Raw genomic sequence first — 27,460 nt, forward strand, 5'->3', positions numbered from 1 at the left:
CCCACCGAGGCGCGGCGGGCGGTAGAAACAGACCCCATTGGAGAGGCCGTAAGAGAAGAGAAGCGCTCTCTCCCTCGAGACCGGCCGTGCTCTGGTGCCACCGCGCCGCCCGCGCTCAGCACACTAGTCACTGTAGTCAGTATATTCGAAGCTCTATAAACGAGGGGAAGAACGTTTTTGGCAGAACGTTTGAGTTGCTGTAAGCAGCATGAGGTGGCGCCACCGGTACCATCGCTGGGACAGTGAGTGAGTGAGTGAAAAACTATAGAAAAACTTTATTAAGTATATTTAAGGGAGGGGGATGTGTAGGTGGGGTCCCTAGTCCGGGACTCCAGCGGCTGCCGCTGCTACCCGCGCACGTGTCATGAGGGCCCGTTGGGCTTCTAGTCCAGAGCTGGATAGGGCAGCCTCCCACCCCTCAATAGTTGGCACTGCATTCGGATCATCTGGAGGATTGTGTGGGCAGGTCCACACCATGTGGTGCAGGCCTGCCTTTTCCCCGCAATATTTGCATTTGGGGTCGCAGAACCCGGGGTGTATTGTGTTTAAACGGGCTGGTGTGTTATATGTACCTGTCTGTAGGCGTCGCCATCTAACTTCCTCCGCTTTGGAGAGCCCCTTGGCTGGGGGTGGATATTTTCTGCGAGAGAGTCTGCAGTGCTGTAACCTCTCCGCATACGTCGCCAGAGAGCCAGAGGGCCGGGATGCGTATTTACTTCTCAGCGTACATAGCCGCACTGGCCGCTAGTCGCGCTGGTTGTCTTAACGTCACATCCGGCGTTGTCATGACAACATTGGAACTGATTGGGACGCCAGTTCGCTCGTTGCTTGCATATATGGCCGCCCGCATTGGCCGCCTCCATGGGGTATACGCCCGTGTAATATTCTGCGGTTAAGTACGCGAAGCGACTAATTTCAACGCTCTTCGGCAAGTGAGTGACAGCGGTTTGTTGCGAAAGGTTTGTTGTCTCTTCATATTTTGTGCCATGCTGTGCATCGGGAAAGTCTTGATCCCATGCCAGGAGGAGAGCAGCGATGTGTGTGAAAGATCTTCCACCGTGATCGCAATGAGACTGCATGGGGTATACGCCCGTGTAATATTCTGCGGTTAAGTACGCGAAGCGACTAATTTCAAAGGTGTTGTTCGGCAAGTGAGTGACAGTGGTTTGTTGCGAAAGGTTTGTTGTCTCTTCATATTTTGTGCCATGCTGTGCATCGGGAAAGTCTTGATCCGATGCCAGGAGGAGAGCAGTGATGTGTGTGAAAGATCTTCCACCGTGATCGCGATGAGACTAATTTCAAAGCTGTTATTCGGCAAGTGAGTGACTGTGATTTGTTGCGAAAGGTTTGTTGCCTCTTCATATTTTGTACCATGCTGTGCATCGAGAAAGTCTTTATCCGATGCCAGGAGGAGAGCAGTGAAGTGTGTGAAAGATCGCTTGCCAAATATAAAACTGGCCCTGGGTAACGACGCTAAAGTATCGTTTTTCCTAGAAGCTAGATGTTTCAGTTTAGTGAGCTATGCTTATGGGGAGAGATGCTTATCACAGGAGGTTGCAAGATCGTAGCTATCTTTTTCAGCTGGCTCGGGAACTGAAATGTTGATTTTGTACATTACTTACGAATAAGTACACGCCAGTGGAGATTTGTTGCACGACATGCTAACTGCAACAATTTATTTTGACATTGCGCATATTTAAATAATGTCTATAAGTTCAATCAAGCTATAGGGTGAAGCCCGAGGCCATCCAAATGCATATCAGCGCTGCCGTCACATGTTTGCTTCCAAATACTTCACCTCACAATCTGCAAGTGCAACAGAAGGATCACTTTTGTTCACTGTATATATATATATATATATATATATATATATATATATATATATATATATATATATATATATATATATATATATATATATATATATATGTGTCACCTTTCAGCCATTAAAATTAAGTTTTGAGTCTGCGCACGTCCTGTCCACCACTTCATTTGTCCGTGTGTTTTTTAGCGCAGTACCCCCTTTGTGGAAAAGATAAAACTTGGTAAATATGTTTGTCATCATCTGGATGATCAGGAGTCTTAGGTGTAGTCTTTCCTTTTTGGCTGTTGTTACATGGTTCTTGCTAACCTCATTGAAAGGCCACATTATTTCTGGTATTGCTGAAGGCCAGCTGTTGCACAGAATTGTGTAAACAAGACTGGGAAATTTGATGTGTCAAATCTTTCACTTTGACCAATTTGGTCAAGCCTTCCTTTTCATATTTATTAGTGTCGTATGAGGTGTTCATATAAGTGTGTCATGCTGTCCAGAAAGTCAGAACAATATTGCCAACATTTGTCAATTAGAAAAATGGAGCATATTTCTGTGTTTTGTCTTTGGTTTCCTTGGTGCTTGCATCATTCACTTTGTTGTGTCATCATGCTGAAAACAGTTCTTGGTAGCCACTTCATTCAAGATCTCTCTTCACCACTTTCAATTAATTACCAAAGCTTCCCAGATTGCAGTAGCTATTTCTTGCAAAGTGGCTAAATTACCTGTGCCACTCGTTCACTGTGAACTACTGAGAGAACAGATAAAGATTCTCTTCCAGTGTGCATTTGTTTCAGAAGACAAAAAAATAAGCAGTGAGAACCACATTCTAAGAGAACACCTAAAATAGATTATTGCCATCCACCTTCTCTATTCCTTGTCTGCACAGGATGCAGAAATGCCCTACTTGCAGTTGTTCTTCACGAGAAATCAGATGTTTGAAAACCTTGCGATGCTTTTGTGTAGAATGCAGAAGCAATTGTTGACATATCTCAAGAGCGCTATTAGTTGTGGCATAAACAAGCCCAAAGGTTTGATTTTAGTAGTCTCCATTATCAAGTAGACAGCTCTGACTAAATTTGATAGTTGCATTGCAATTCCAATAATTTTCTTGTGTACAGCACTTTAGTAAATGCAGTATATTTTGGCCATGCAGAAGCAAAGGAGCTCATTGGTCATACTGATAGGTATCATACTGATCTTTGCAGGTGTCCACAGCAAGGTGTTTGAAAAGAGTCATGAACAAATATATTGCCTTGATAGCTCAGTGGTTATGGCGCTCGACTGCTGTACCCAAGGATTGAATCTGGCTGAGGAGGCTGCTTTTCAACGAAGGCAAAAGGCAAGGCACCCGTGTGCTGTGCTATGTTGGTGCACATTAAAGAACCCCAGGTGGTCAAAATTTCCGGAGTCCTCCACTACGGCGTCCCTCATAGCCTGAGTTGCTTTGGGACGTTAAACCCCACAAACCAAATCATCATCTAGATCGCAGAGAAGCTCGGGCCGCGTCACTCCAACAGCGATATGCTGTCCGACTTGACATACTTTACACAGACGCGGCAGACCATCCTACTCGGACTGCTGCAACAGTGGTTGCCACAGATGAGAACATGGCTCTTCATGCCTCCTGTTCCGTACACACTTCACATATCTCTACAGCGCAGGAAGTAGCTATTGCTCTCCACTCCTAAAGCTAAAGTAGTCATAAGTGACTCACAGTGCGCCATTCTTATTTTTACTCATGGCTGTATTTCAGCCCACGGCCGGTCTCGAGGGAGAGCGCGCGCTCTTTCTTACGGCCTTCTCAATCGCCGCGTGAACAATGGGAACTTTTCTCCTCGAGTCACGCTTTCCGCCACCGCAAGGGGCGCAACCTGCTCACTGTTCTCAGCGGCGGCGGGTGGCTTTTGCATGGTTTCGCGCTGTCGCTCGCTTGTTTCGTGGTGTGTGCAGCCCCGGAATAAAAGAACACGGAAGGTAGATACTCCAGCGGCATGTCAGCATACTTTACACGTGAACCGAGTCTTTATATATAAACACTGTCGCTCTGCAAACGTTCTTCAAGCTTATGACATGCATTGCGGCATGGTACCTACTTTTGTCCATTTTAATCCGAATTTTTCCCAAGCCTGCACACGAATAGCAAAAAAAAAAAAAAAAAAAAAACTGATCACATCGAAGCTTCTTCAAGGCTAACATGACAGCAACTCATCTGCAACAGCAAAACCGTCTTTCAGCGCTAGATGCGAAACCATTCATGTAGCACCGAAGATGAAAATAATTTCATAAAAATGTAAATTGCAAAATGCTTGCATGATATAAAGTATTAGTATAACAGTCAAAGTAAACGTTGTAGGGTTGAGTTTTAAATGTTACTACAATTCATATATTAGCCAATGTGTACATTATAAGCATTATTTTAATTTTGCAAATAAACATTGTTTTATAAAATTTTTACATGATATTAATCTTATTATGAAAACAATAAAAAATGGTTTGATATTTATGACACCACTTGTGCTCGAAGTGGTAAAAAGAGGCCAATAAATGATGAAGGTGATACTCGATGCAGTGACTTACAAATGAGTTCACCTGCTATATCGGAAGTATGCAAGAAACTTCTAAAGCGTTAAAGAAGGACACTCTCACTGAAGACTCATTTCAAGCCTTATATAGCGACCCATTGAGGCTCTCTTCGGGAAAGTAAGGTTAATGTGCGGAAGGGAATGGCATGCTAGATGCGAGGACCGTAACAGCTAGTACCACATGACTACATTGTCAAGACGGACGTTTCATCTGAGAGCAAAATCAAGGCATTGAAGGAAGTGATGGCATCTCCTACCATCCCATTTCCCACTGTCACATATTCCAGTTTTCCTTACGTCGCTGGATATATCGTTTAGTTAATCAACTTCGGGTGTGACGCTTGCGCTATTCTTCTTGAAACTAGCGAAAGAAGCAGCCCCATGTAGTACGCTCTTCTACGAGGACAATATTCTAGTGGATTGCATTATCCGAAACCAGAGCTTGTTGCCCTATTGGACAGGCTTTTTTTTTTTTTTTCGATAAAGCTGCCGTGCACCTACTACACACAAATGTTCTCGAAGTACTTAAGATCCTGATTCAGTCAGCATTTCAGAATTCAACACTGAGTTGCCCGAAAGGAATTGACAACAGCAATGTTATTAGGTACGCTTCTTTGATATTTGAAAAATTTCTCAGAATTCTTCTTCTCAATTAATTATACCAGAAAAGTGACAGAAAAGACCGAGAGGCCAACTCCTTATGTGCACAAGCCGTGCAGGAAGATTTTGAGACTGAATTTTCTAGACGCAGGTCGCATTTTGCTGAATTGATGAATATATAGTGCAATGTGTAATTGAAGGACACATTTTTTATTTTTTTGCCGCTCTTTTTGATTCTGCTTAACTGTTTATGCCCATTTCCTTGATTAAAAGTAGTCGCGAGACTACATATACATCTTCGGTCTTTCAACCGACTGATATGTTTTGAACGAAGCTAGAACAGCCCACTCCACTAGACAAGTGAAATTTTTACTATATGAGTAAATTTTTGTTCTTTACTCTGAATCTAGCTGAGACGCGCCATGAATTTTTGCCGGTTCCTCTTCTGATGTAAACGAAAACGGTAGCGGTTGACATAATTTCCACCATGAACTCACGTCAGGTCACGCTACACCTGCTTAAAACATTCAGTCACATTGCATAACCTATTAAATTTATTTCTGTACAAAACTTAGGGGTAAAAAATGTTGAAGTGTACCCGAAGCTTCATTCGACCGTGCATGGCCGCACTGACGAAGGAGCGCGCGCTTGAGCGGATTGTTGACTGTATTTTATTCCTCGTACACGATAAATGTTCTATGTTGATTACGGACTTTGTATAAACCATAAGGGGCGAAATGTCAGGACCTGCCGGTTGCAACTGACGCGGACGAAGCTAAAAGCGAGCGCGCGTTTCCTTTGCGCGTGAACGGCTGTAGCGGAGGAGCAGCAGTGGGGCGGTGGCGACCCCACCGAGGTGCGGCGGGCGGTGGAAACAGACCCCATTGAAGAGGCCGTAAGAGAAGAGAAGCGCTCTCTCCCTCGAGACCGGCCGTGTTCAGCCGTACCATTTTGCGTACTCATATCAAATCCTCCTAAACACCTGACCCTCCTGATATGGGCTCCGGCCCACATGGGTCTCAAGCGTAAGCACATGAGCTAGCTCGAGGGCTCACTTTCCGAGCAGCTTATCATCCTGCCCCCAACATGCTCGCCTTGGTCAGGAAGGACACCATAATCACTTCACGCGACCTGCTCCAACACTATTGTCTTTCTCAGCAACTCTGTCCAGGTCCACACCAAGAACTTACAAAGACAAAGGCCGTCATATAGCGCCAACTCCAGACGGACACTTTCCCGAATCCTAAAAGGTTCATAATATTGCTACGAAGTTGACGAAGCGGGCAGTGGTGCGGGGCGGAGCGCTCGCGCCAGGCCCGCTGGCCATAAAAGCATATTTCATCATCATGTCATCACGTCGGTCTGTGTCGCCGTGTTCCATCGCTTGTCATGCCACCACGTAACAATATATTTCCTGAACGGTATATGCCGATGTGTAAACACTGCAGTATTCCAGCAGACCTTCATATGGTCTGGACTTGTCCACGACAACACACGCCAACACCCACACAGCATACCTGGGAGGCTCGTCTACTCAGCTCTACCCTGGACGACCAACAAGCGCTCATCGGTCTTGCTCTAGTGGCTGCCAGATTCCAAGGAGTCTTGGCCGACCCCTAGATCTTGGCCTTTGGCCCCTTGACTGTTTTAATAAATGTTTACCAACCAACCAACCCAGCTGTTGGCAATTGACGTGCATGTAGTTTTGCACACACAAAGCTGAAGGCCGAAGCCTAATGAGAGAAAGTATCCAAGATTGATAGGAGGGCACCCTCTTGAGTGAGCAGATCTTGGTGAGGGCCCCACACCGTGATGTCAATAGCATATAGCAAAACAATTGCAGGGATGCTGTGTACACACTATGCTGGGGGGTTGAAAGCAGTATTAAATAAAGTCGGTGACAATACTGACACCTGGGGCACTACTGAATGTCACTATGTATTTCAGTGTGTGTAATGAGTAAGTGAGATATTTCAGAGGCCTTACCAGTATTTGCAAAAAGGCATACCTCTTACCTAAGTTTCACATGCAGCCTTTTAAACAAGAGGGCAATATATATGAATAGAGGAGAAACAGTTAATGAGTTGTGTTAGTCACCATTGAGAAAATTCTTGTCGAACTCGGTGCAGTTTTGAAGCTGTCACATTATCACCTTCGAGCGAACTAGAGGTTAATCTGGCCTAACTAGAACATGTTACCTTAAATAAGTCCTCACGTGCAATCAAAAGTGAGTATTGACACTTTCAGACTTGCTGAGCGACTTAGGGAAATAGTAGCTCTACTATTATGTTAACAGTTCAAAAGACATGCCACAAAGCCTCTTTTGACACATTATGCTTGCTTATACAATGCATAATTGCTGTAGGGATGCCAAAAAAACTTATTTACAAATCTAGAAATATACACTTAACAAGATCACACACATTGCTCGGACATCTGAACATTCGCGCACCGCGCGCACACTTCCATTGCTCGTCGACTGCTTGTCCACACACTCTGTCCTCAGTCTCTCCCAGCACTCTGCATGGCTGCGCATCAAATGAAGGCACCAGAAATGAATGAAACGTACGCAAGAAAATCGCAACCACGCACACAGAGTTTGCACATATGTGTCGTAGACTGTGTGCAGGTGTGTGCGCCCAGCATGAAAAAACGATCAGCATGTTAGGGGATATGGGATAATCACCAGAAGACCAGTTGCCAAAGCGTCTCTCTGACAGAACCCGACACAAAAGAAAAGGCACACAACAGTTGGAAGGAGTCGGTTGACATAGAAAGAAAGGTGCAAACAAAAAAGGTGCTCGCTTGCAATAGGTACCACATTGTTGCGCTGATACACTGTCTTGTATATGCATTTGGCAAGCAGCACGTGGGAGAATTTTCTTCTTTCCAAAGGCCATGCAGTGCTGGAATCTGTTGAGCTAAAAATTTTAGCACATGGTTAGAAGTTGAAATGAACTAGCCGATGCTTTCAGTAGTTGCTTTGTATCCCAGTTAAGAGTATTTATTTTTCTGATTTTCTTTGTAGTCTCGCATTACAAAATTGGTGCAAAGCTTTCTTGTCTACTGAGCCATACTGAAATTAAAAGCTACTTCTCTGTTTTTAAAAGGCAACTCTGGTGTTTCTTTTAGCATTTTGAGTCTATAATTGCATCACATTACTTAGTGTCCCTAATTTCTGGTAAAAAAGAACATTCAAAGTAGAAGTACTTTAAGGTAGCTGGAACCAGGAAACAAACCGAAAGTAGGTTTCAACCAACCTGTGACATCCTGGATACGGCCACAAGACCAGTTGTGTGTGTGCATCCTGATTAAGTTGGCAACTGGAAGTTACAGCTGAAGTCACTCTATGTCTAAAATTAAAATTTTGTCCTGCAGCAAACACAGAATGAATAATATGGCCTTGCATTCTGTAATGTCAAGCAGTTATCCGTAGAAATGTCACCAATTTAGGGCATGGAATGGGAATAAAAATAAATTTGTCCTCCTGCAACAAGACATCGGACCATGAAATTTGGTACAAATGAGCAGCAAGCTGAGAACGTACAGTTACAGGAAGTCTAAAAAATACCACAGTTGCACTTGAAAAGAGCACCACATGGGACATTGTTTTCAAAATTCAGCCTATCGCATTTTTGTACATCTCATTTGCCCCATTTCGGAACATGTTTTTTGCTTTCTGAACGGATGTACTTTTCTGAAAGACTATGCAAACTGCTGGAGCATTAGCAGGTTTTAAAAGCGATGGAAAAATCAATGCGCTAGCTGCCAGTCTATATCAATTTCATATTATTTTTTCAAAACTCCTGCATAAACTGCTGCAAAAACATTCTTACCTTTTGTAATAAACACCTAATATTGTCTCGCCCTCAGCATGGTATTAGAAAAAAAAATACGGATATTAACGCTCCACTAGAAACACCGTAAATGCTCTCAATAGGTTAAATACCAGTCATGGGCAGTATTGAAGATACATGTATCTTTGATACTATCTTTAGATACATTTTGTGCATCGGTATCAGGTATCGAGTGCTGAAAATGAAAGTATCGGAGTATTGGTATTGAAAATACGTTTTTGGTGTATCGTGTATATTAATGATACTCGATACTCCGCAAAATAGTGAAACCACTGTGTGCCAGACATTTGGTTGATGGCGCTCACTCAGGTGCTAGTACAAGCCGGGAGGCATCTTTGCTTGCAGTGCATACTGAATCCCTCCTGCTAGAAGTTTCTTTCAAACGCCCAGTCTCCTTAGCCTCCCTCTATCCATATTTCCTTTCTTTAAAACTGAAGGAGCCAATTGCAAGTAGGCGCTCATGAGGTTGTTTACTTGTGAGCACCGAGTGCGTACCACGAAGCCCCTAAGCCGTTAACAGACGCGCAGAAACAAAGAACAAAATAAACAGCTAAGAAGACAAACAGGGAGTAGGGACCATGCGCACTTCATCCCTAGCTGCTCTCCCACCCTTTAAAATCCGCCTCCTTGTCCGTCTCTGAGGCATGTGATTTTTGTCAAGCAGCATGCTCAGTGCGCTGATGAACGCAGTAACTTATGCACTACCATAGCTCTTCAGACCCTTGAGGTTCCCATGTCGGCTTTGTTTGGCGGCAAGAACATGAGCGTCTAAGGCCTCAGTTGGGCACGATGCAGTTGCCAATCTTGTTGTTTACAGCGTTTGATTTGAAACAAACATCTTTCTTCCACTAGGCTTTTTCTGTAAAAAACTATTACGTCTAAAATATTAAGAAATACACAACGTAAAAGCTATGTAACTGCACTTTTCCAGCACATAAATTTGAATAACAAATACATGGTGAAAGAATTTTTTTTGCCAAAAACATTTCAGCGAAATGTGAATAAATCTTGTGAAGATACCCTTGTTTCATAAAGCAATAAACTGTTAAAATGTTTTTGAAATATGCGAATTGATTGACGTCATATTATCCACTCTCTCTTAAAAAGAACAACTTTTTCTTTTATATAACCCAGACGCTCACTTAGTGAATCTTGACTTCGTTAACTACCTTCAAGATACTTGAGTCGACGCAGCTATACTTCACTCTTATCTTCTGGTAAAGGGCTCCTTCATCAAATGTAACAGTGCGGCGTGCTCAATTAATTATATAGAGATGCTTATCTCGTTCACCTCGTTTACAGAACGCCCACATGGCGCAGCTATTTCGGAAAACGTTCAGCCATTTTATTTTTGTTATCCTCTAGCTTTTAATACAGAATGCAAGCTTCAAAAGTCTGCTATTGCACTAATATCAAAATGCCTGCTCAGTTTCCCAAATGCACGCAGCATTGAGCGTTATACTAAAGAGAAAATGGAGGGGGCCATCGGGTAATTAACGTGTAGTATATGAAATGAAAAGCCACGAAAAAAGTTCCAGATCATTACTCATAACTATTTAGTTATGACTAATTGCTAATTAGAACTAGTTAGTGACTAGTGCTCACAGGGTGGTTCGTATGAAGTGCACTATCTTAAAGAAATTGTTCGCTAGGCTGCTTGTGGAGGTTTTGTAGCCATGGCTTCAATTCAATATGTGACGTTCTGAAAAGGCCAGCTGCCCGGACAGCGGAGCTTCATGAATTTGAGCTATCAAATTTGTTTAAGCCCTTTCAGAGAAACAAAAACTGCGATATATGTACCACTGAAAGTTCCTGAAAGCATGGTAAAATTTCCCAGCTTCGCTAATAATATTACCGCCTTTATCACATTAGGATTTCAGAGATGTATCGAAGTATCAAAGTCACAGTATCGAGTATCTGTATCAGAAATCGATTTCGGTTCGTTATCCTGTATCGGTATTGGAAATACAATTTTTCAAGGTATCGAGTATCAGTATCGAAGATACTTTTTTGAAGTATCTTGCCCAGCTCTGTTAAATACAAAATCTAGAAAACACACACGAGTAATAGTATGCTATCAATCCTCTCCTTAACGCAAAAATTTTTAACCTAGCGTCACTAACATCGAAAATATTGGCAATAAAAAACGACGCTCCTCCTTTCTCCCCTTAACTCGACACACGCCAGCGCGGAAGAAAAAAATGAAGAAAACAAGCCGTGAATTCACCCCACCACGCTCCATTCTGCCCGCGTCACTTCGGAGCCACCAATAAATGGGCGCACCCAGCTAGCCTCGATGATTTCACATGGAAGGTTTGCGCAGAGGGAACGTGTTGCAATAATCTGTTGTGAGCGGTCACCAGGAGCACTTTTTGAAAATTATTTGTACATTATTGGCTTCATACAAAGCTTCCGAATTTGGCTTTAATAAAAACCCACGTCTATGAACTTCATCCACTAGAATATTAGGGGAAAGTACCGTTTCAGGGGCCCTTTAACTGGTAGTTAGGGTAATGAAAATATTTTTAAGCAAAATACAGTCGAGTCCGCTTAGAACTAATTACAGGGAATTCAGTGCAACAGTCACACAAGAAAGAGGACACCATGGGTACCTATTTCTTGTGTGAGTGTTGTGCTGAATTCCCTGCAATTATGTCTGACAATCAATTAGCTCAGCAGTTAACCCGCTTAGAACAGCTGCAGCTATAACAAAACACCTGCTTATCACAAAAAGGGCAGGACTACCAAAACAATTTGTCTGTATTAGGGCTACGGCATTGCATTTTGAAGAAAAAAAGGGAACTGTGGCTGCACCACTATGTTAACGAATGAGGAGGCCCCATAAGTTCGCCCCCAAAATCAAAGAGCACACTTCTATTCTAGAGAGTGCGGAGATCATAAATAGTCTCCAAGCCCCAATGATGCCACCCCCCCCCCCTTCCTGCAATAATAAAAACAGTAAAAATGTGTTTTGAATTGGCAGTTTACCACTGGCTGTTTGCCACTGGTCAAAGTGTGCCCCGACAAGCTAGAAGGGCTGGGAACGAGAAATGTAAGTGCCCAATAGGGGCTGTGTTGAAAACTAAATTACTGCACACTGCCAGTCATCCACTAATGAGAGCAATCTGATAAGTTTGAATACTGGTTGCATGGTACGACTTGATGGCCTACCCAGTCATGTTAGAGTTGCATTGTCTGCACAATCATATCTCTGCCCGCTGCACTGCTGCCATATGTAGACAGTATGCAGACCACAGATAGATGCATCACTCCGGTGTCTAGCGGGCAGTGCACACGAATTAACGAAGACTGAAATCTGACATGATCTGACGGTTTTCAGATAAAGTGCAAGTTTCCACCTTGTTTTTAGGTCTAAGTGGCTCTACTTCCACGCAGATGTTACATCAAAGTCCATGTATTTACAGGAAGGTGTATCCTAATTTGGAGGCAAATTTGCCACTGGAGCAGTTAAAACTAAAGTAACTCGCACTGAGCATTCTGCATAGACATGGCTTGTAATAGCTTTGTCACTGGATCCGTATAACTTAGTTGAGGTTTGAAGCCAACCTTCTACACCATCTGCCACTGATGCTCCAATTGCTTCTCACATCCCTGAAGCGGATAATCCGTACAGCTTGAGAGCTTAGAAAGCAGCTTGATAGTATGAAATTTGAAAGGATAAACGTGTGCAATACACTTTTCAAACAATTAATGCCACTTTTTTCTGATCTTTGCTTTTTGACTGTAAAAAAGCAAGTCCACTTACTACAAACTTCGGATACAAGCAAACTCCACGTGACCGTCAGGTTTATTATAAGTGAGCTTAACTGCATTCAAAGCCTCATTTGGCTGCTAGCTCTTATGATAATGTACAAGTTATCAGATTGTGCAAGGAATTTGCCTCAAGAGCCACCAGTTAGCTGTGGTAGCTGAGACCAGCTGAGCCCAGTTTAATCTTCGTCACATGAAGCATAGAAAAATTTGCTGCCTATTCATTTGTTGCCCTACCAACTTTTGGGATAGGCAGGCCTACGAGTTGGAGCAAAAGACGCCAAAAAGTAGCACTTGATTACAAGTTCCCAACATTATCTTGACTCCTGCAGCTGTTGAAACAGAAGCAGGATGAGATTACCAGTTTAACTATAATTCTTGTATTTAAACATATGAACAGATGGGACAAAATTTTCTGTCCCTACTCATTTAAATATTCCATCTTGCTGCTAGTCTGCTTCAAGCTTAAAGAAAAGCAGTTGGTTCAGACTGCACTGACAGGATTTCTGCAGGCAGTTGCAAGCCTGCCGAGTACTATATATCTTGCATGAAAGAGTGCTAAGACTTGAGAAATGTTTTAATAGAACTACAGCTCAAACACTTCCTTGTTGGTTGATATGGTACTGTACTTGGCACAAAAGAAGTGATTGTGTTGTACCGGTAAGGGGCACTGCCATTGTTGTTGTAATAAAAGGGGCCGAATGGCACCTTTTAAGGATGCAAATGTATTGATGCCTAGACAGTGCAGATAATCACTTTGTGTAAGCATGTGTTTTTGCTCCACAGTGGATGTGCGTTATCACCTAAATATTGTCCTTAGACAAACATGATTAATGCTTACATGGTGAAGGCACAGTGCTGTTTATTTTCTTTTACAGCCAAAGTTGTATTTCAAGCTGCCTTTCAGGGACAATTTCATCACCACCAGATGTGTCTGCAGTAGTAAATCTGTCCAGAATAAATACCTTTTCAAAGATACAGTGCTGCTGGATGATCTTTCATTGTTTTGTTTTTGCATAACTCATGCTGTCAGTGCGTGTCTTACAATGCTCAGTCCTTGTCCCTTGGAGAACCACAAAAGCTTTCTTGAAGTGCCGAGAAATGCCCGCACTTTAGTTTCTATCCCTTCATGCAGGACACATGTGTAGGCAGAAAATAGAGAGGCACGACAGCCTCTGAGAAGAAAATTGTCATTTATGATTAGCCATATGGTGAACACCTCTATCACAATTATTGCGAGTAATCCGAAAGTAAGGTGAGTAAAGGAAAGCTCCAGGTTCATGCATTCTTGGGTATAACCACTTATGGGATCCTAGTAAGAACTTGGTGGTTCTATAGAACAAGAATAGAATATACTGAGAATCCTTGAAAGAATGAATGCACATACCAGCAGTAACTGGCTTACTGGGCATATGTAAAAATTAGCAGTCTTTCTGATGTCCCACCCCACAGCAAGTGCTCTGGGCCAAGGCAATTATATATTTATAAACCTCAAAATAGTGCCTCTTCCAAACATTCCTAGCTTTTCTAATTATTTTTGGCCACCCCTACAGGCATGAAGTATGCTTAAAGCAGCATACGTGAGCAAAGGCAAATGCTGCTGACGAATCACTCATGCGAGAGGACAGAAAAAGCTGATTTAGAAGTATTTCGTTCAAGCAAAAAAGCAGTTGAACCAAAGGAATGTGAAATTTGACAATGCCATAACAAATGTAAAGTTCTGTGCACAATGTTCATCTAACAAGAGCACTCAGTGAGTGCCTTACGTGAACTCCAAGGTATTAGCAAGGTTAAGGAAAGTTTGGTTTGGTTAATAAGATTTAACATCCCAAAGCAACTCAGGCTATGAGGGATGCCATAGTAGAGGGTTATGGAAATTTCGACCACCTGGGGTTTTTTAACGTGCACTGACATCGCACAGCACACAGGCGCCTTGCTGTTCGCCTCCATCAAAAAGCAGCTATCGTGGCCGAGATTCGATCGCGCATCCTTGAGCACAGTAGTCGAGCGCCTTAACGTGCACTATTGCAGAGCTGTTCTCCACTTTTGCGATTGTTAGTGTCAAACATATTTTTCTTTTATGATGTCATGTAGACTTCACAGTGTTTGTATGGATCACTCTTATTGCTCCCCCAATCTCTGCAGCACTCTCTCCTTTGGTTGCATGAAGCATGCAAACTGCAAACCCCCCATAATTATCACCAAGGCAGCTCCTCATCAACCTCGGCTTGTTACTAACGTTGTACGCGAAATGTGTCTTTGGCAATCGTGCACTCCTCATCGTCTGAACGGGTTTCTAATGTACTTGCCCACATATAAGGGGTACATTCGATGGTCAGTCCCTGCACAGGACACCAGAAAAAAAAACAAAAAAAACTGAAAGATGAATACAGAAGCGATCCATAAATATCCCTATCGACGGAAAAAGATAGCTGTCCTAAAATATAGCAGCATAATGTTAAGTTGCGCGATATGTGGTGATGTGCTTCGTGATAGCATACTGGATCATGTTCACCTTGAGTACAAAATTAATGCAAACTATGTGCCATTGGCATGTACTTATTCGCAACTAATGTACAAAATCAATACTTTAGCTTGCAAAATGTCAATGCCAGGGTGCTTACATTCTTTCCTCCGTAATTGAGCCAGCTGGAAAAGATAGCTATTATCCTGCACCCTCCTATAATAAGCATCTCTCCACATAAGGCATAGCTCAGCACGGTACAAAATATCAAGAGGCAACAAACCTTTCACAGCAAACCATTGTCACTCATTTGCTGAATAATAGCTTGAAATCCCAGAAATAATGTGGCCTTTCAATGAGGTTAGTAAGAACTATGTAACAACAACCAAAAAGGATGCTTCAGCAAGACTACACCTAAGACTCCTGATCATCCAGATGATGCCAAACATATTTACCACGTTTCATCTTTTCCATGAAGGGGGGTACTGCGCTAAAAAACACACGGCCAAATGAAGTGGTGGACAGGACGTGCGCAGACTCAAAACTTAATTTTAATGGCTGAAAGGTGACACATATATATATATATATATATATATATATATATATATATATATATATATATATATATATATATATATATATATATATATATATATATATATATATATATATATATATATATATATATATATATATATACAGTGAACAAAAGAGATCCTTCTGTTGCACTTGCAGATTGCGAGATGAAGTATTTGGAAGCAAACATGTGACGGCAGCGCTATGTGCATTTGGATGGCCTCGGGCTTCACTGTATAGCTTGATTGAACTTAAAGACATTATTTAAATATGCACAATGTCAAAATAAATAGTTGCAATTAGCATGTCATGCAACAAATCTCCACTGGCGTGTACTTATTCGTAAGTAATGTACAAAATCAATATTTCAGTTCCCGCAAGACTTTCTCGATGCACAGCATGGTACAAAATATGAAGAGGCAACAAACCTTTCGCAACAAATCACAGCCACTCACTTGCCGAATAACAGCTTTGAAATTAGTCCCATCGCGATCACGGTGGAATATCTTTCACACACACATCACTGCTCTCCTCCTGGCATCGGATCTACTTTCCCGATGCACAGCATGGCACAAAATATAAAGAGACAACAAACCTTTCGCAACAAACCACTGTCACTCACTTGCCGAATAACAGCTTTGAAATTAGTCGCTTCGCGTACTTAGCCGCAGAATATTACACGGGCGCATACTCCATGCAGGCGGCCAATGCGGGCGGCCATATGCAAGCAACGAGCGAACTGGCGTTCCAATGTTGTCATGACAACGCCGGATGTGACGTTCAAGACAACTAGCGCGACTAGCGGCCAGTGCGGCTATGTACGCTGAGAAGTAAATACGCGGCCGGGATAGGGCGGTGTGGAGGATGGTCGAGTCCCGGGGGAGGAGAGCTCGGGCAGCGGCATGGGCGCACTCGTTCCCTTCCACGCCTTTGCCCCGGTGTCCAGACGAGGCATTTGTCTTGTTCGGGGTGTCCATAATTTTTCAATATTCTGGCTGGGACAGCTGCTCGTCTGGCGTCGTCGCCGCCGCATAAGATGGGAACATCTGACTTCTTTTGGTCGATTCAGGCAAGTACCCCAAACAAATTTGGTATTAAAAAATACTAGCAACAAAATACCATTTCTGTGCAAAATTTGAACTGCGAGGATTCCGCGGTTTAGCTGGGAGAAGCATTCTACATCGCGCTTCTAATGGCCCTTAGCACCATCATCATCATCATCATCACTGGCCACCGCCCACCGGCCGTGCAATATCAATCATGTCACATGTTTTGAACGTGGTTACGTGGTCAAGCTGGACGGAACACACGGGAGAATCGCTGAATTATTGAACGTTTGACTGCGTGACACGTTGTTGCAAGTCGCCACTAATCGCTACTCTTTGTCTTCAGACGAGGAGCGAGTCAGCAGAGCACGTTTCACGCACACAATTCGCCAGTAACTTTCGACGACGCGGGTCTATTTTCCCCTTCGTTGCATACTGTGCTGGTAAAATGCCCGGCGTTGAAGCGGTTTTGCTCGACATCGAGGGTACTGTGATATCCATCAGCTTCGTCAAGGTGAGCATGTGCAAGCGCAGTAATGCATATGAGGCACTCATTTTGCGTTTGAGCGTAGAATCGGACCTTCTAAGCCAGTGGAATACGACGTGGCACACGAAACCGCGCCTACCAGGTGATTTCGATTGCAAAGGTTTTGGTCCCGATTGAAAAGGGGTACTTTTAGCGCGAAACAAGTAGGAAACGGACGAGGACAGAACACAAGAGACGAAAGAGCGCTACTCTCAACTTATTTTATTAGCAGAAGAAAGTTTTTATACATTGATCCCATGTGCAGAAACGTGAAAAAAAATTTCATGGCTAAAACCTATAAATTGGAAGTGCCTTTCCACAGTATTGTAAGTGAACGAGACACCTGGCAATTATTGCTTAGCAGGTATCTCTTAAAAAAAACCCGAATACACTGTTAATGATCGTTTTGAAACCAGGAATTCACGTGATGTAAGTTTTGTGGAGAACAATGCAGTTTGCAGCATGTTCTCGATCGATGTGCAAGATTTATTTTATTCTATCCCCCACCAAGAGCTATTTACTTCGGTTCTGGAATGTATTGAAGGGAATGGTGTGGTAGCCTTTCAAAACGCCACTGTCATAGCTGTTGAAAGTTTTATGTCACTTCTAAAATTTTATCTGAGCGCGACGATTGTTACCTTTGAAGTCATATGTGCAGAAAAGTGGCATCTGTATCTGGTTCTGTGTGGCGCCTGTCTTGTATGGGATTTTCCTCTCTTCCATTGACAGCTTTAGATGGCGCGTTTGATAAGAACAAAGTGGTCAAATTTTTTAGGTATGTCGACGATTTTTTAGTCATTCTAAGAAAAAGAGATTCCTTGACCTACCATAATACAGTGGTGGAAGTTTTAAACAACTTTAGACGGTTTGGAAAAGGGTTAAATTTTACATATGAGGTTCCGAAGGATGATAGGTTGCAGTTCCTAGACCTTGAGATCACTATTTCAGTAGGAATTGTTTGCTGGTGCTACAAGCCTCGAGTCGGAAAGAAAGTATGTCGTATGATTCAGCCCAGTCCAAAACAGTAAAAAGGGCGCTTGCAAACATATGTTAACGAGAGGCTATTAACAAGTCGTGTTGTCATGCTGTTCAGGAAAGCTTCGACTCTCAGATTTCTAGGCTGCTTTCAGCTGGCTTTCCTGCCACCCCTTTAACTGCAGTAGCAGCAACAATATTGCAAAAGATTAAGAATAAAGAACGAGCAGTGGATACAGCAAGTAATGAAGAGAATGACAGGAGGACCGGGAAAAGGCCTCAGGTAATACCATATTCTCACTGTGTGGCTCACAACTTAAAAAAAGTGGGCAGCAAATACCACATCCCAGTTGTTTTTTCAGCGCCATGCAAACTGAAAAGCCTATGCCCTAGGGTGAATGGTGAGGAAAAAGAGAGAGGGTGCCCAACTAATCATAAGTTCCGGTGTGCTGGTTGCAAGGTAGGAATAATTTATGAAATGCCTCTCTCTTGAGGAAGAGTGTATATGGGCCAGTCTGGGCATTGTTTAAATCAGCGCTTACGGGAGCATGAAAGATAACTTGAGCAAGGGACCGGGACAGACTTGGTTGTCCATTGTAAGCCTTGTGATGAGCTGGGGACACGTGCGCCATTGCTAAAGCAGGCACGGGTTATCGGAAGAGGCAATGATGAGCTATCGCGGCTATTGATTGAGGCGTTCCACATCAGAAAGGGGTCTGATTGTGTTAGTAGCCCTTCGGTGAAACTTTACCCTAACGAGTACAAGTTTTTAGATAGACTATCTGAAGAGGATGTTTCATCAGCTGCCTATTTGACATGTATGCATGTACGATTTCTTGTATTGTACTCAGGTTTCTGCACATTGGATCAATGTATAAAAACTTTTTCTTCTGTTAATAAAATCAGTTAAGAGTAGCGCTCTTTCGTCTTTGGTGTTCTGTCCTCGTCCGTTTCCTACTTGTTTCGCGCTAAAGGTATCCCCTTTTCAAAGATGAATCAACTCGCCCAGCAGAACATTTTATTGGTCTCGATTGCGTGCATTTGTTTTACAGGTAGCCTGAGTTTGTGATGGTTGAAGCGCACTGTGGTGGCGCTGCACCGTCGGTGCGCAAGAGAGGAATGATAAAATTCCGGGGTGGTGCATACAGATGAAAGTAGTTTGTATTCGCGATAGATAAAATAGCGCCCTCTATACACATCTTTCCTCCCTTAGATAAAAAAAATGCATGCTAAAACTCAAGTTTGCTGCAGGCAGGCAAAAACGAAAAACAAACCAGAACACTAACTAGTATATTTAGGTAACGCAATCCTGGTACCGCGTGGGCGCTGTCCGTTGTCGCTGAGATCTACGCGGCACCCTTGCAGCCACATTTTCCGTCCGCCCAGTGGCTCCTTGCTGTTGAGCGTGTTCCATTTGCTGCCCGCCAAGCACAGCACACTCTGCACCAGGAGTAAGTTCTTCATGCCGTGTGTCTGCCTCTGCCGCATCCTGCACAGGCTCCTGACGACCATCAGCCCATGTTGCAGTGTCTGCTGTTGCCAAAGTCGTGTCCCAAGTAACATGGTCTGCAGAAGACTCTGAAGCACATCCATCTCCAACCCAACTGCTACAGCACGATGCCCCTTCACTTTCTCAACCAACAGTGATGCATCTTGTTGACCTCCCCGGGCAACTATTGACAACTTCGACGCATTCCATTTCTTCCCATCTGCCAGCAAAAATTAATTCCTGCCTATACGCTTCTTCGCCTCTAGGGGCAAGGAAAACTTATTCTTGCTTTTCACGCCGATACCTCTCCGTACCTTCACAAAGTCACCCACGTTGATGGTGGAATCTCCGGCACTCCGTTTCTCATCCATGTAGCTTTTCACTTGCTGTTGCCGATTCTTGACCCGCTGTCGTAAGTCTGCCATGTGTGCCACTGGCTCATTGAAGAATCCTTCTCCTGGAAAGGCCAACCGTATCTAAGCGAGTACGAGGTCTCCATCCGTGTAGCAAGAATGCTGGAGGCACCCCTGTTGTGGCGTGTGGTGTAGCTCTGTAGACACTCAGCTACTCCAAGATGGCTTCCTTCAATGGCCTGCGCTTCAGTGACGCAGCCTGCAGGTACTCCTTCAGAACGCGATTAAACCTTTCGACCTGACCATTGCACTGAGGGTAATACAATGATGTCACACAGTGCTCAATATCCCTGGCCTCTAAAAATTCCTGAAAATATGTGGACATGAATTGATGGCCATTGTCTGTGGCCACACTTCCTGGGTACCCTTCCCGTGCAAAAAGCTCTCGCAAGACCTTGACTACTGACTGTGCAGTTATAGATGAAACACCTAAGGCCATTTGCTGTGATAAGCCACGATTGTTAGTGCAAACCTGCAGTCAGGCGGTGCATGTTCCATTGGGCCCACAATATCTATTCGTAACTTCTGCCATGGCCATTCTACTGGCTGCAGTGGTGCTGTCATAGTTTTTGCACACTTATCGGCGGCTTTACACACTGCACAGCTCATTTTCCACATCGTCATCCATCCTGGGCCACCAGTACCACTCTCGTAGCTGTCGCTTTGTTATGACAATGCCCGGATGAGATTCATGAACAAGTGCAACAAACTAGGATGTGAGATCTGCTGGAGGCACTATCCACCACCCCTCCTCAACAGACAGTTCATCCCGAATGCATACGAACAACAACAGTTTTTCTGTGAGCTCCTTTTTTTCTGGCCATTCAGATACGACATACTGCATCACTTCTTGCAGCAGAGGGTCATTCTGGGCTGCTTCTTGCGGTTGACTTTTCATAACGACACTTGATATTGCAGCAACTACCTCCTCCAAAGGCTCACCTTCCATTGATGGCACGGGCAACCGGGACAGTGCATCAGCCACCACGTTGGTTTCTCCCTTTGTGTACTGTACAGAGAAGTTATACTGCATGAGTCTTGCACACCACCTTCTATTCGAAGGGGGCACCGACCTGAGCCATTGCTGGATAGCAAAGTCACTAGCGCTTGATGTTCAGTCCTTAAAATAAATTTCGGCCCACAAATACACATGACAATGCTCTAATGCTACCCGTTCTCCGGTAGAATACTTGCGTTCTTGTGGTGACAAGGTCCTGGACGTGAATGCCACTATGCGTGACTCCCCATCAACAACTTGTTGCAACACAGCCCCTAACCCGTAGGCTGAAGCATCAGCAGTCGCCTGTACCGGTAGCGCCCTGTTGAACATGGCCACAGCACTGCACGATGCTAGCAGTGACTTCGCGTTGTAGAAACTGTCTTCCGTGCTCTGGTCCCAGCAGAATTCCTGGCCCCTGCGAAGAAGCCACCGCAATGGCTTCACTTCCTCTGCATAATGTGGAGTGAAGCGAAAATAATAGCCAAGAAGTCCCAAAAAGAATGCAGACAAACCACATCAGTCGTTGGCTGCGTGTGAAGAATCGCATCAACTTTCGACTTGAGGGGCCTGAGCCCTTCAGCACTGACATGGTGGCCCAAAAATGACCGTTCTTGCACTTCAAACACACATTTCTTGTTTAGTTGCAAGCCAGCTTTAGCAATATATCGTAAAACCTCACGCAAGTGGTTGGTGTGTTCCCTTTTTGTCCTGCCGAGGACAATGATGTCATCAATATATAACAGAACTGCATTACGACCCTTCAATATCTCCTGCATCATCCGCTGAAATGCAGGAGGGGCCAAGGAGAGGCGAAAACATACTCTGCGGAAACGGAACAGCCCTTCATGCGTCACGAACGTTGTTATTTCTCCACTGCCTTCAGCCAGCTCCACTTGGTAATATGCGGATGCCAAGTCTAATTTTGAAAACCATGCTGCCCCATTCAGCTCGTGTTCCAAAGTTCTTCAGTATGAGGAAGTGGGAATCCATCAGCCACCACTGCTTTGTTTGCTTCCCGCAAATCTCTGCAGAGGCGGATCCTTCCATCCTTTTTCTTCACTACAACTATCTGCGACACCCACTGTGACGCGTTCACACGCTCAACGATGCCTTCCTGTTCCAGTCTTTCTAACTCGTTAGAAACTTGTTCTCGAAGTGCCAAGGGCAGGCACCAAACCTTCGCTGTCACGGGCTTCACATCAGCATGCAGCTTCACTTCACGCACAAAGTCTTTTGCCAAACCCAATTTATCAGAGAAAAGGGAAGAAAACTCACATAATTCTGGGGGCAGCGACTCAGTGCTCACAGTCTGCAAACATGCCAACGATGCTCTGTCAATGCGCAACCGTAGCTGCTTGACTGCATCTAAACCCAACAATGCCATGCCCTGTGGAACCACATGAGAATGAATGTTCGCAGACACACTCCCATGCACAGTCTTGGCCACAAATGACTGGAATTGTTTGGCCAGAGAAGTCGCAGCGTCGCCACGGCAGGACCCAAGTCAAACCGGCAGGCGAACATTTTTGGTATAGTTGGTGAGGTAAACTGGACACAGCTCAGCCCGTGTCTACCAGCAGCTGGACTGATTCTTCCTCGATGCACACATAAACGACCAAAATCCCCCGTTTCGCCTGCGTCACTGTCAGCATGCCCAACACCTCCGTGCAGTCTTCATCTCAAATAGCGCACACTTCTGCTTCTCCGCTGCTTTCACACACTACTTGGAAATGCCCAGTCTTGCGGCACTTTGCACAACGCTTCCCTCACACATTCCCGCGAGTTGGCTAAGTGTCCTGCTGAGCCGCACCGGTAGCACTTGCACACCGGGGCCAACGAAGAACCGCTCCTCAGCGGCTGACCTCTTCCCGCCTGCACTCGCTGGACCGGGTAAGCATCGTAACTGTCTTCGTACAGTCAAGCGCCATTTATTGCCTCTTCATATGCCCGCAGGATGTAAACGGTCTCATCCAACGTAAGCGTCGACCCTTTCTATAACAGCTTCTGTCGCAGTTCTGCACTTCGAATGCCATCGACAACCTTATCGTGTAAAGCTGTTTCAAGGAAATCACCGAAGTCGCAATTCTTCACCAGTTGCTGGAGAGCTGTGACATAGTCTTGTATCGGTTCGTCCAGAAGTTGTCGCCACAGCGTGAATCGGCGACGCTCAGCAAGGACATTCACAACGCTTGTGAAATGGCGTTCCAGCAAGGCAAGCGCTTGGTAAACGTCCGCAGAAGTACTTGCTTATTCAGTCTTCAGGGCGAGCGAATCCTTTGCTGCTCTCGTGACTTTCAGCCCTAGAGTAAGCGTGCGGAAAATCCGATGACCTTCAACGCCTAGGCATTGCTATAGGATGGCCCTCTTCCGTACCTGCGATTTCTCGTCTAGTCCGGTTGCTTGTAGAAAATTTTTCAAGTCCTCCTTCCATTGGTGCCATGGTACAGGCGGTTGTCCAGGTACTTCCAGGAAAAGGGCCGGCCGCTGGCAGTAGCGCAAACGAATCCATTGCCTGACACGCCTCCCGTACGTGACTAGCCGCGATCCTTTAGTCCAGATGGCCAAATGTCAAGCCACAGGACTGTCGACCGCGCCGGTATGTGGCGGCGCCGCAGCGTTGATGCCCAAGAGAGAAATGACGATAAGATTCCGGGGTGGCGCGTGCCACCAAATGACGGCTGTTCATTCTGATGACGATGTTTATATACAGATGACAGTAGGTTGTGCTCGCGATAGATAAAACAGCACCCTCTATACACAATGCGCACTACTTTAAACGCTGTGCCTTCGGCAGTCAATGAATCAGGGCTTCGAGTGGTCGTCTCTTGCAGGACTTGCTGTTCCCGTTCGCACGGAGGAATGTACGCGCCTACTTGAAGACCCATTGGGGTGATCCCGAACTGATGGCCATCGTTTCACAGCTACGCAGCCAGGTTTGCCTCTCTCCCTTGCACGCTTCGTCCTTTTGTGGGTGCACAGTTCACTTTGCAGGGGTGGAAGTGCTGCTCCATTCTGCTCCAAACTTCTTTCCCTGCTCCATCCTGCTCAAAAATGCAATATTACTCCAAAACTGCACGAAACTGGCTGTTTTGGTGTTCTGCCTTCAACTTTAGCAGAACACGGGAACAGTGTCATTGAACCAGTGGCAATTAGATATAACGCGGTTTGCTCTGGATTTAATACAAAAAAAAAAATTTGTAAGGGAAGGAAGCATGGAGCATAATAAATATTCATTCACAAGTAAAATTAGTATGAGCCACTGGTGATTGAGATAATTGCGAAAAAAAAATGCACTGTGCATGTGATGTAGCACCTCCTTGAATCGCCAGTGGAGAGAAGTGAGATCAGCAAGCGAAGCAGGTAGTGCAAACTACTGTGAGCTGGTAGGAAGAAAACTTGTCTTGACTGCAAAAACTGTAGGAGGTTTTCTAATGGCTCTGCTGTGAAAACAAGCAGGTACTTCACCATCGAGCCTCTTTGTCAGTGACAAGCTTTCCAGTCCTGCGGCAGACTAAACCATACTTGAAGCTTGGGTTGGTATGCCAAAGCTGTCAATCACTAGGAAGCTTCTCAAGAGTGTTGGAAAGGCTGATGAGGTTTATCGCCAAAATATTAAAATGAGACCCAGCATTGCTCAAGCACAGAATGATGGACTATTGGCAGGAGGCAGTGAAGTAAAAAAAGCTGTAGGATGGAAAGGCTACCCCATCAGTGCCATCTATCTATATCCCAAAGCTGCTCCAAAATGCCTGAGCCCTCTTCCACCCCTGTAATAAGACCTAGGCCTACACCATATTTACAAACGGACAAGATGATCAAGGTCGTGTTGCAGTCTGCAATCCCACGGTAGGCAAAAAGCATGGGAGCATCACTGGCGCCAAGCTTGTCAGGGCGTGTTATTGTGGTCTGAAGGCGCCTTTTTGGCAGACGAAATATCCATGCGCTCAGGAATTTATCAGCCCAAGCATGAGTCAGAAGGGATCATGTACGTAATACCTCATATCCTTTGAGGTGTATTCTAAATAAATAAAATATATGTGCAAGGTAGGGAGCAGAAATGCCATTTAATCTGAACTCCAAATTAGTATCGCTGCTAGAGCGCATTGAAGTGGTGGGCTCGACATTTGAATCTATCAAGTCAAGCACTAGGTCAGACTAGGTGTTCATTTGTTAAGCGCACCAGCAAGTGTTACATTTGCTGCTAGTCTCTTCCAAGTTTTTGCTAAGGTCGGCCCGTGTTATAGTATCTTTGCATGCTTTGGCCGTTTGTCTCAGTTCAAAGTTGGAAAGGAATTGAACTTGCATAAAAAGGAATCAGATTGGAGATCTTATGTTTCAGAAAAAGAAAACTGCAATTATCAAAGGTGTTTTTTAGAAGCATGCTCCTAAACATAATTCAAATGCTCCAAAACTCTCGTTTCATTGCTTCAAAGCTGCTCCACAATGGCTTTCACTTCACTTCCTTTTATTTCCTTAAAGACCTCTCTCTGGAGGCATTACATAAGGGGTGGGATTACAGACATGAAAAAATACAAGCACTGGTCATTGTGTATGAAAATGAATTTTTACGGCTTCAAGAAATGAAGATTGGCATGAGAGGGCGGCGACTTCGTGGGCAAGGGCATTCCAGTTCACCATTGCTCAGGGAAAAAAGATCCTGAAAAAGTTTTTGTGCGAGCAACAGGAGCCGATTTATCTGATATGGATGCGAAGCGCGATGAGATATGTGGTTGTGATGCACAATGTAAGGTGCCTGGTTTAGTGAACTGCGTAGAATTTTGTGCAGCAAACAAAGACTGGCAATGCGGCGACGAAGTAAAAGGTTATCAAGGCTTGAATTTTGCTTTAGAGATGAAACGCTGATGTAATACGAGTATGCATGATGCACAAAAGGGATGGCACGGTTTTGAACTGATTTGATCGCATTTGTTAAGTATATGGGTTCCATATTGGACTGGCGTACTCCCAAGGCTGCTCCAAAATGCTCGAGCCTGCTTCCACCCCCGAGTTTGGCATTTTATATGCAGCTCAAACTTAAATTTTTCCGTAGAACCTGTGGTCAATAGTGTAGCAAAATGACCAGCCATTATTTTTAGATGGTGCATGATGACAAAGAATGCGAGAAGACTGGCACAGACAAGAGACGCGAAGCACTCTTTTTGCCCTTCCCACCGTGCCACACTTATTATCCTGTTAAGGTACCGTTGTGTTAATGAGGGCTGTCTAGGTCACTGGTTAAATGGAAAATCTTATTATTGCAGGTATTACCAGCTTCTTTGCGGTCTCATCAGAAAGCATCAGATTAAGCTGCATAATCTTCAGCTGTTTTCTTTTGGCTGTTTTTAATCAGTTTAGCGAATAGCATGAGGCACATATGTTGTTGAACAGAGCCTGTACTATATGCCCTGTGCAGACCTGAAAAAGTTTTTGGCAGACATGCTTCTGTGCTGAGTGTTGCACCCGTAATGATTTGCACAGTGCATCAAAACAAACCAGATGGTTCAGCTGAGCCACTCTAGTAGTGAACTTCGGTTAGGTTACAAATTACTTGTACTTGTTACTTGGCCCACAGTGCGTGTGGCCTACAGTCTCTTTGTTGGGCTAGTTCCTAACATTTAAAGGCACGAAAACATAGGACAAACAAAAGGAAGACGATGGGACAAACTGCCTCCAAGGTGTCTTCCTCTGTTTGTCCTTTGTCTTATGCGCCTTTTAGTATTAAGAATGTGCAAATAGGCATGCAGCGGTCTCCACAGGGGCACGCCACAACCCCCAGCTTTTTTCCCTAGCATTTCACCCCAGAAGAGCCAAGCCCGGTGGAAATCTAGTACCTCTTGAGAAATCAGGGATCGAACCTGATGCCTTCCAAATGCGAGGCAGATGCTCTGCTACTTGTTGCATGAAGACTTTTGCTGTGTTGCGTTACATCATGGAACACCAACTATCCTACTGCTGAAGGGAGTCTTCTCTGAAAGCTGGCTGGTCAAACCCGGCTCGACTTTGTTGGTACTCCGAAGAGGTCATTAAGCATACAGGATCTTTACTTGTGACTTTCTGCAGCTTGCAAACAGGGCACTGACAATGCACCTTCAAGTCACCAACTGTAGTGGAAGCCAAACACCATTGATGTCTCCGGTATTTCGCTGGGAAATCTTAACAGTGCTCACATAGATCGCCAGGTCCATGAACTTGAGCATCACTTGAAGTGCACCAAGGCACAGCAGAATGAGCATAAGTTGATTTTTCCAAGATCGCTGGATATATTCATTGCATTTTTTGCAAATAGCTACTACCATTTGCGCAAAAGGAATCAAAGGAGGAGCTGAGAGCAGGCAGAAGTTTCTT

At 44.4% G+C, this 27,460-nt stretch overlaps 1 protein-coding gene across 3 annotated transcripts in view; it reads left to right on the forward strand.

The window, feature by feature from the left end:
• The first annotated feature begins 229 nt into the window (after window positions 1-229).
• LOC146177891 (enolase-phosphatase E1-like) overlaps window positions 230-27,460 on the forward strand; it is an 88,486-nt gene continuing 61,255 nt past the window's right edge. Inside the window, exons 1-2 of one of the 3 annotated variants that reach the window (XM_084580632.1) lie at window positions 230-250; window positions 23,947-24,048. In XM_084580632.1, the coding sequence (XP_084436758.1) occupies window positions 24,019-24,048 (30 nt within the window). In that variant the 5' untranslated portion in view covers window positions 230-250; window positions 23,947-24,018. Of the gene's footprint in view, window positions 251-16,535; window positions 16,736-16,911; window positions 17,227-23,946; window positions 24,049-27,460 lie in introns of those variants that run through there. The other 2 variants (XM_084580631.1, XM_084580630.1) reach the window with 2 other exon arrangements.

The sequence above is a fragment of the Amblyomma maculatum genome, chromosome 10 (assembly GCF_055883805.1).
Source record: "Amblyomma maculatum isolate TAMU_Amacu chromosome 10, ASM5588380v1, whole genome shotgun sequence".
Classification (NCBI taxonomy): domain Eukaryota; kingdom Metazoa; phylum Arthropoda; class Arachnida; order Ixodida; family Ixodidae; genus Amblyomma; species Amblyomma maculatum.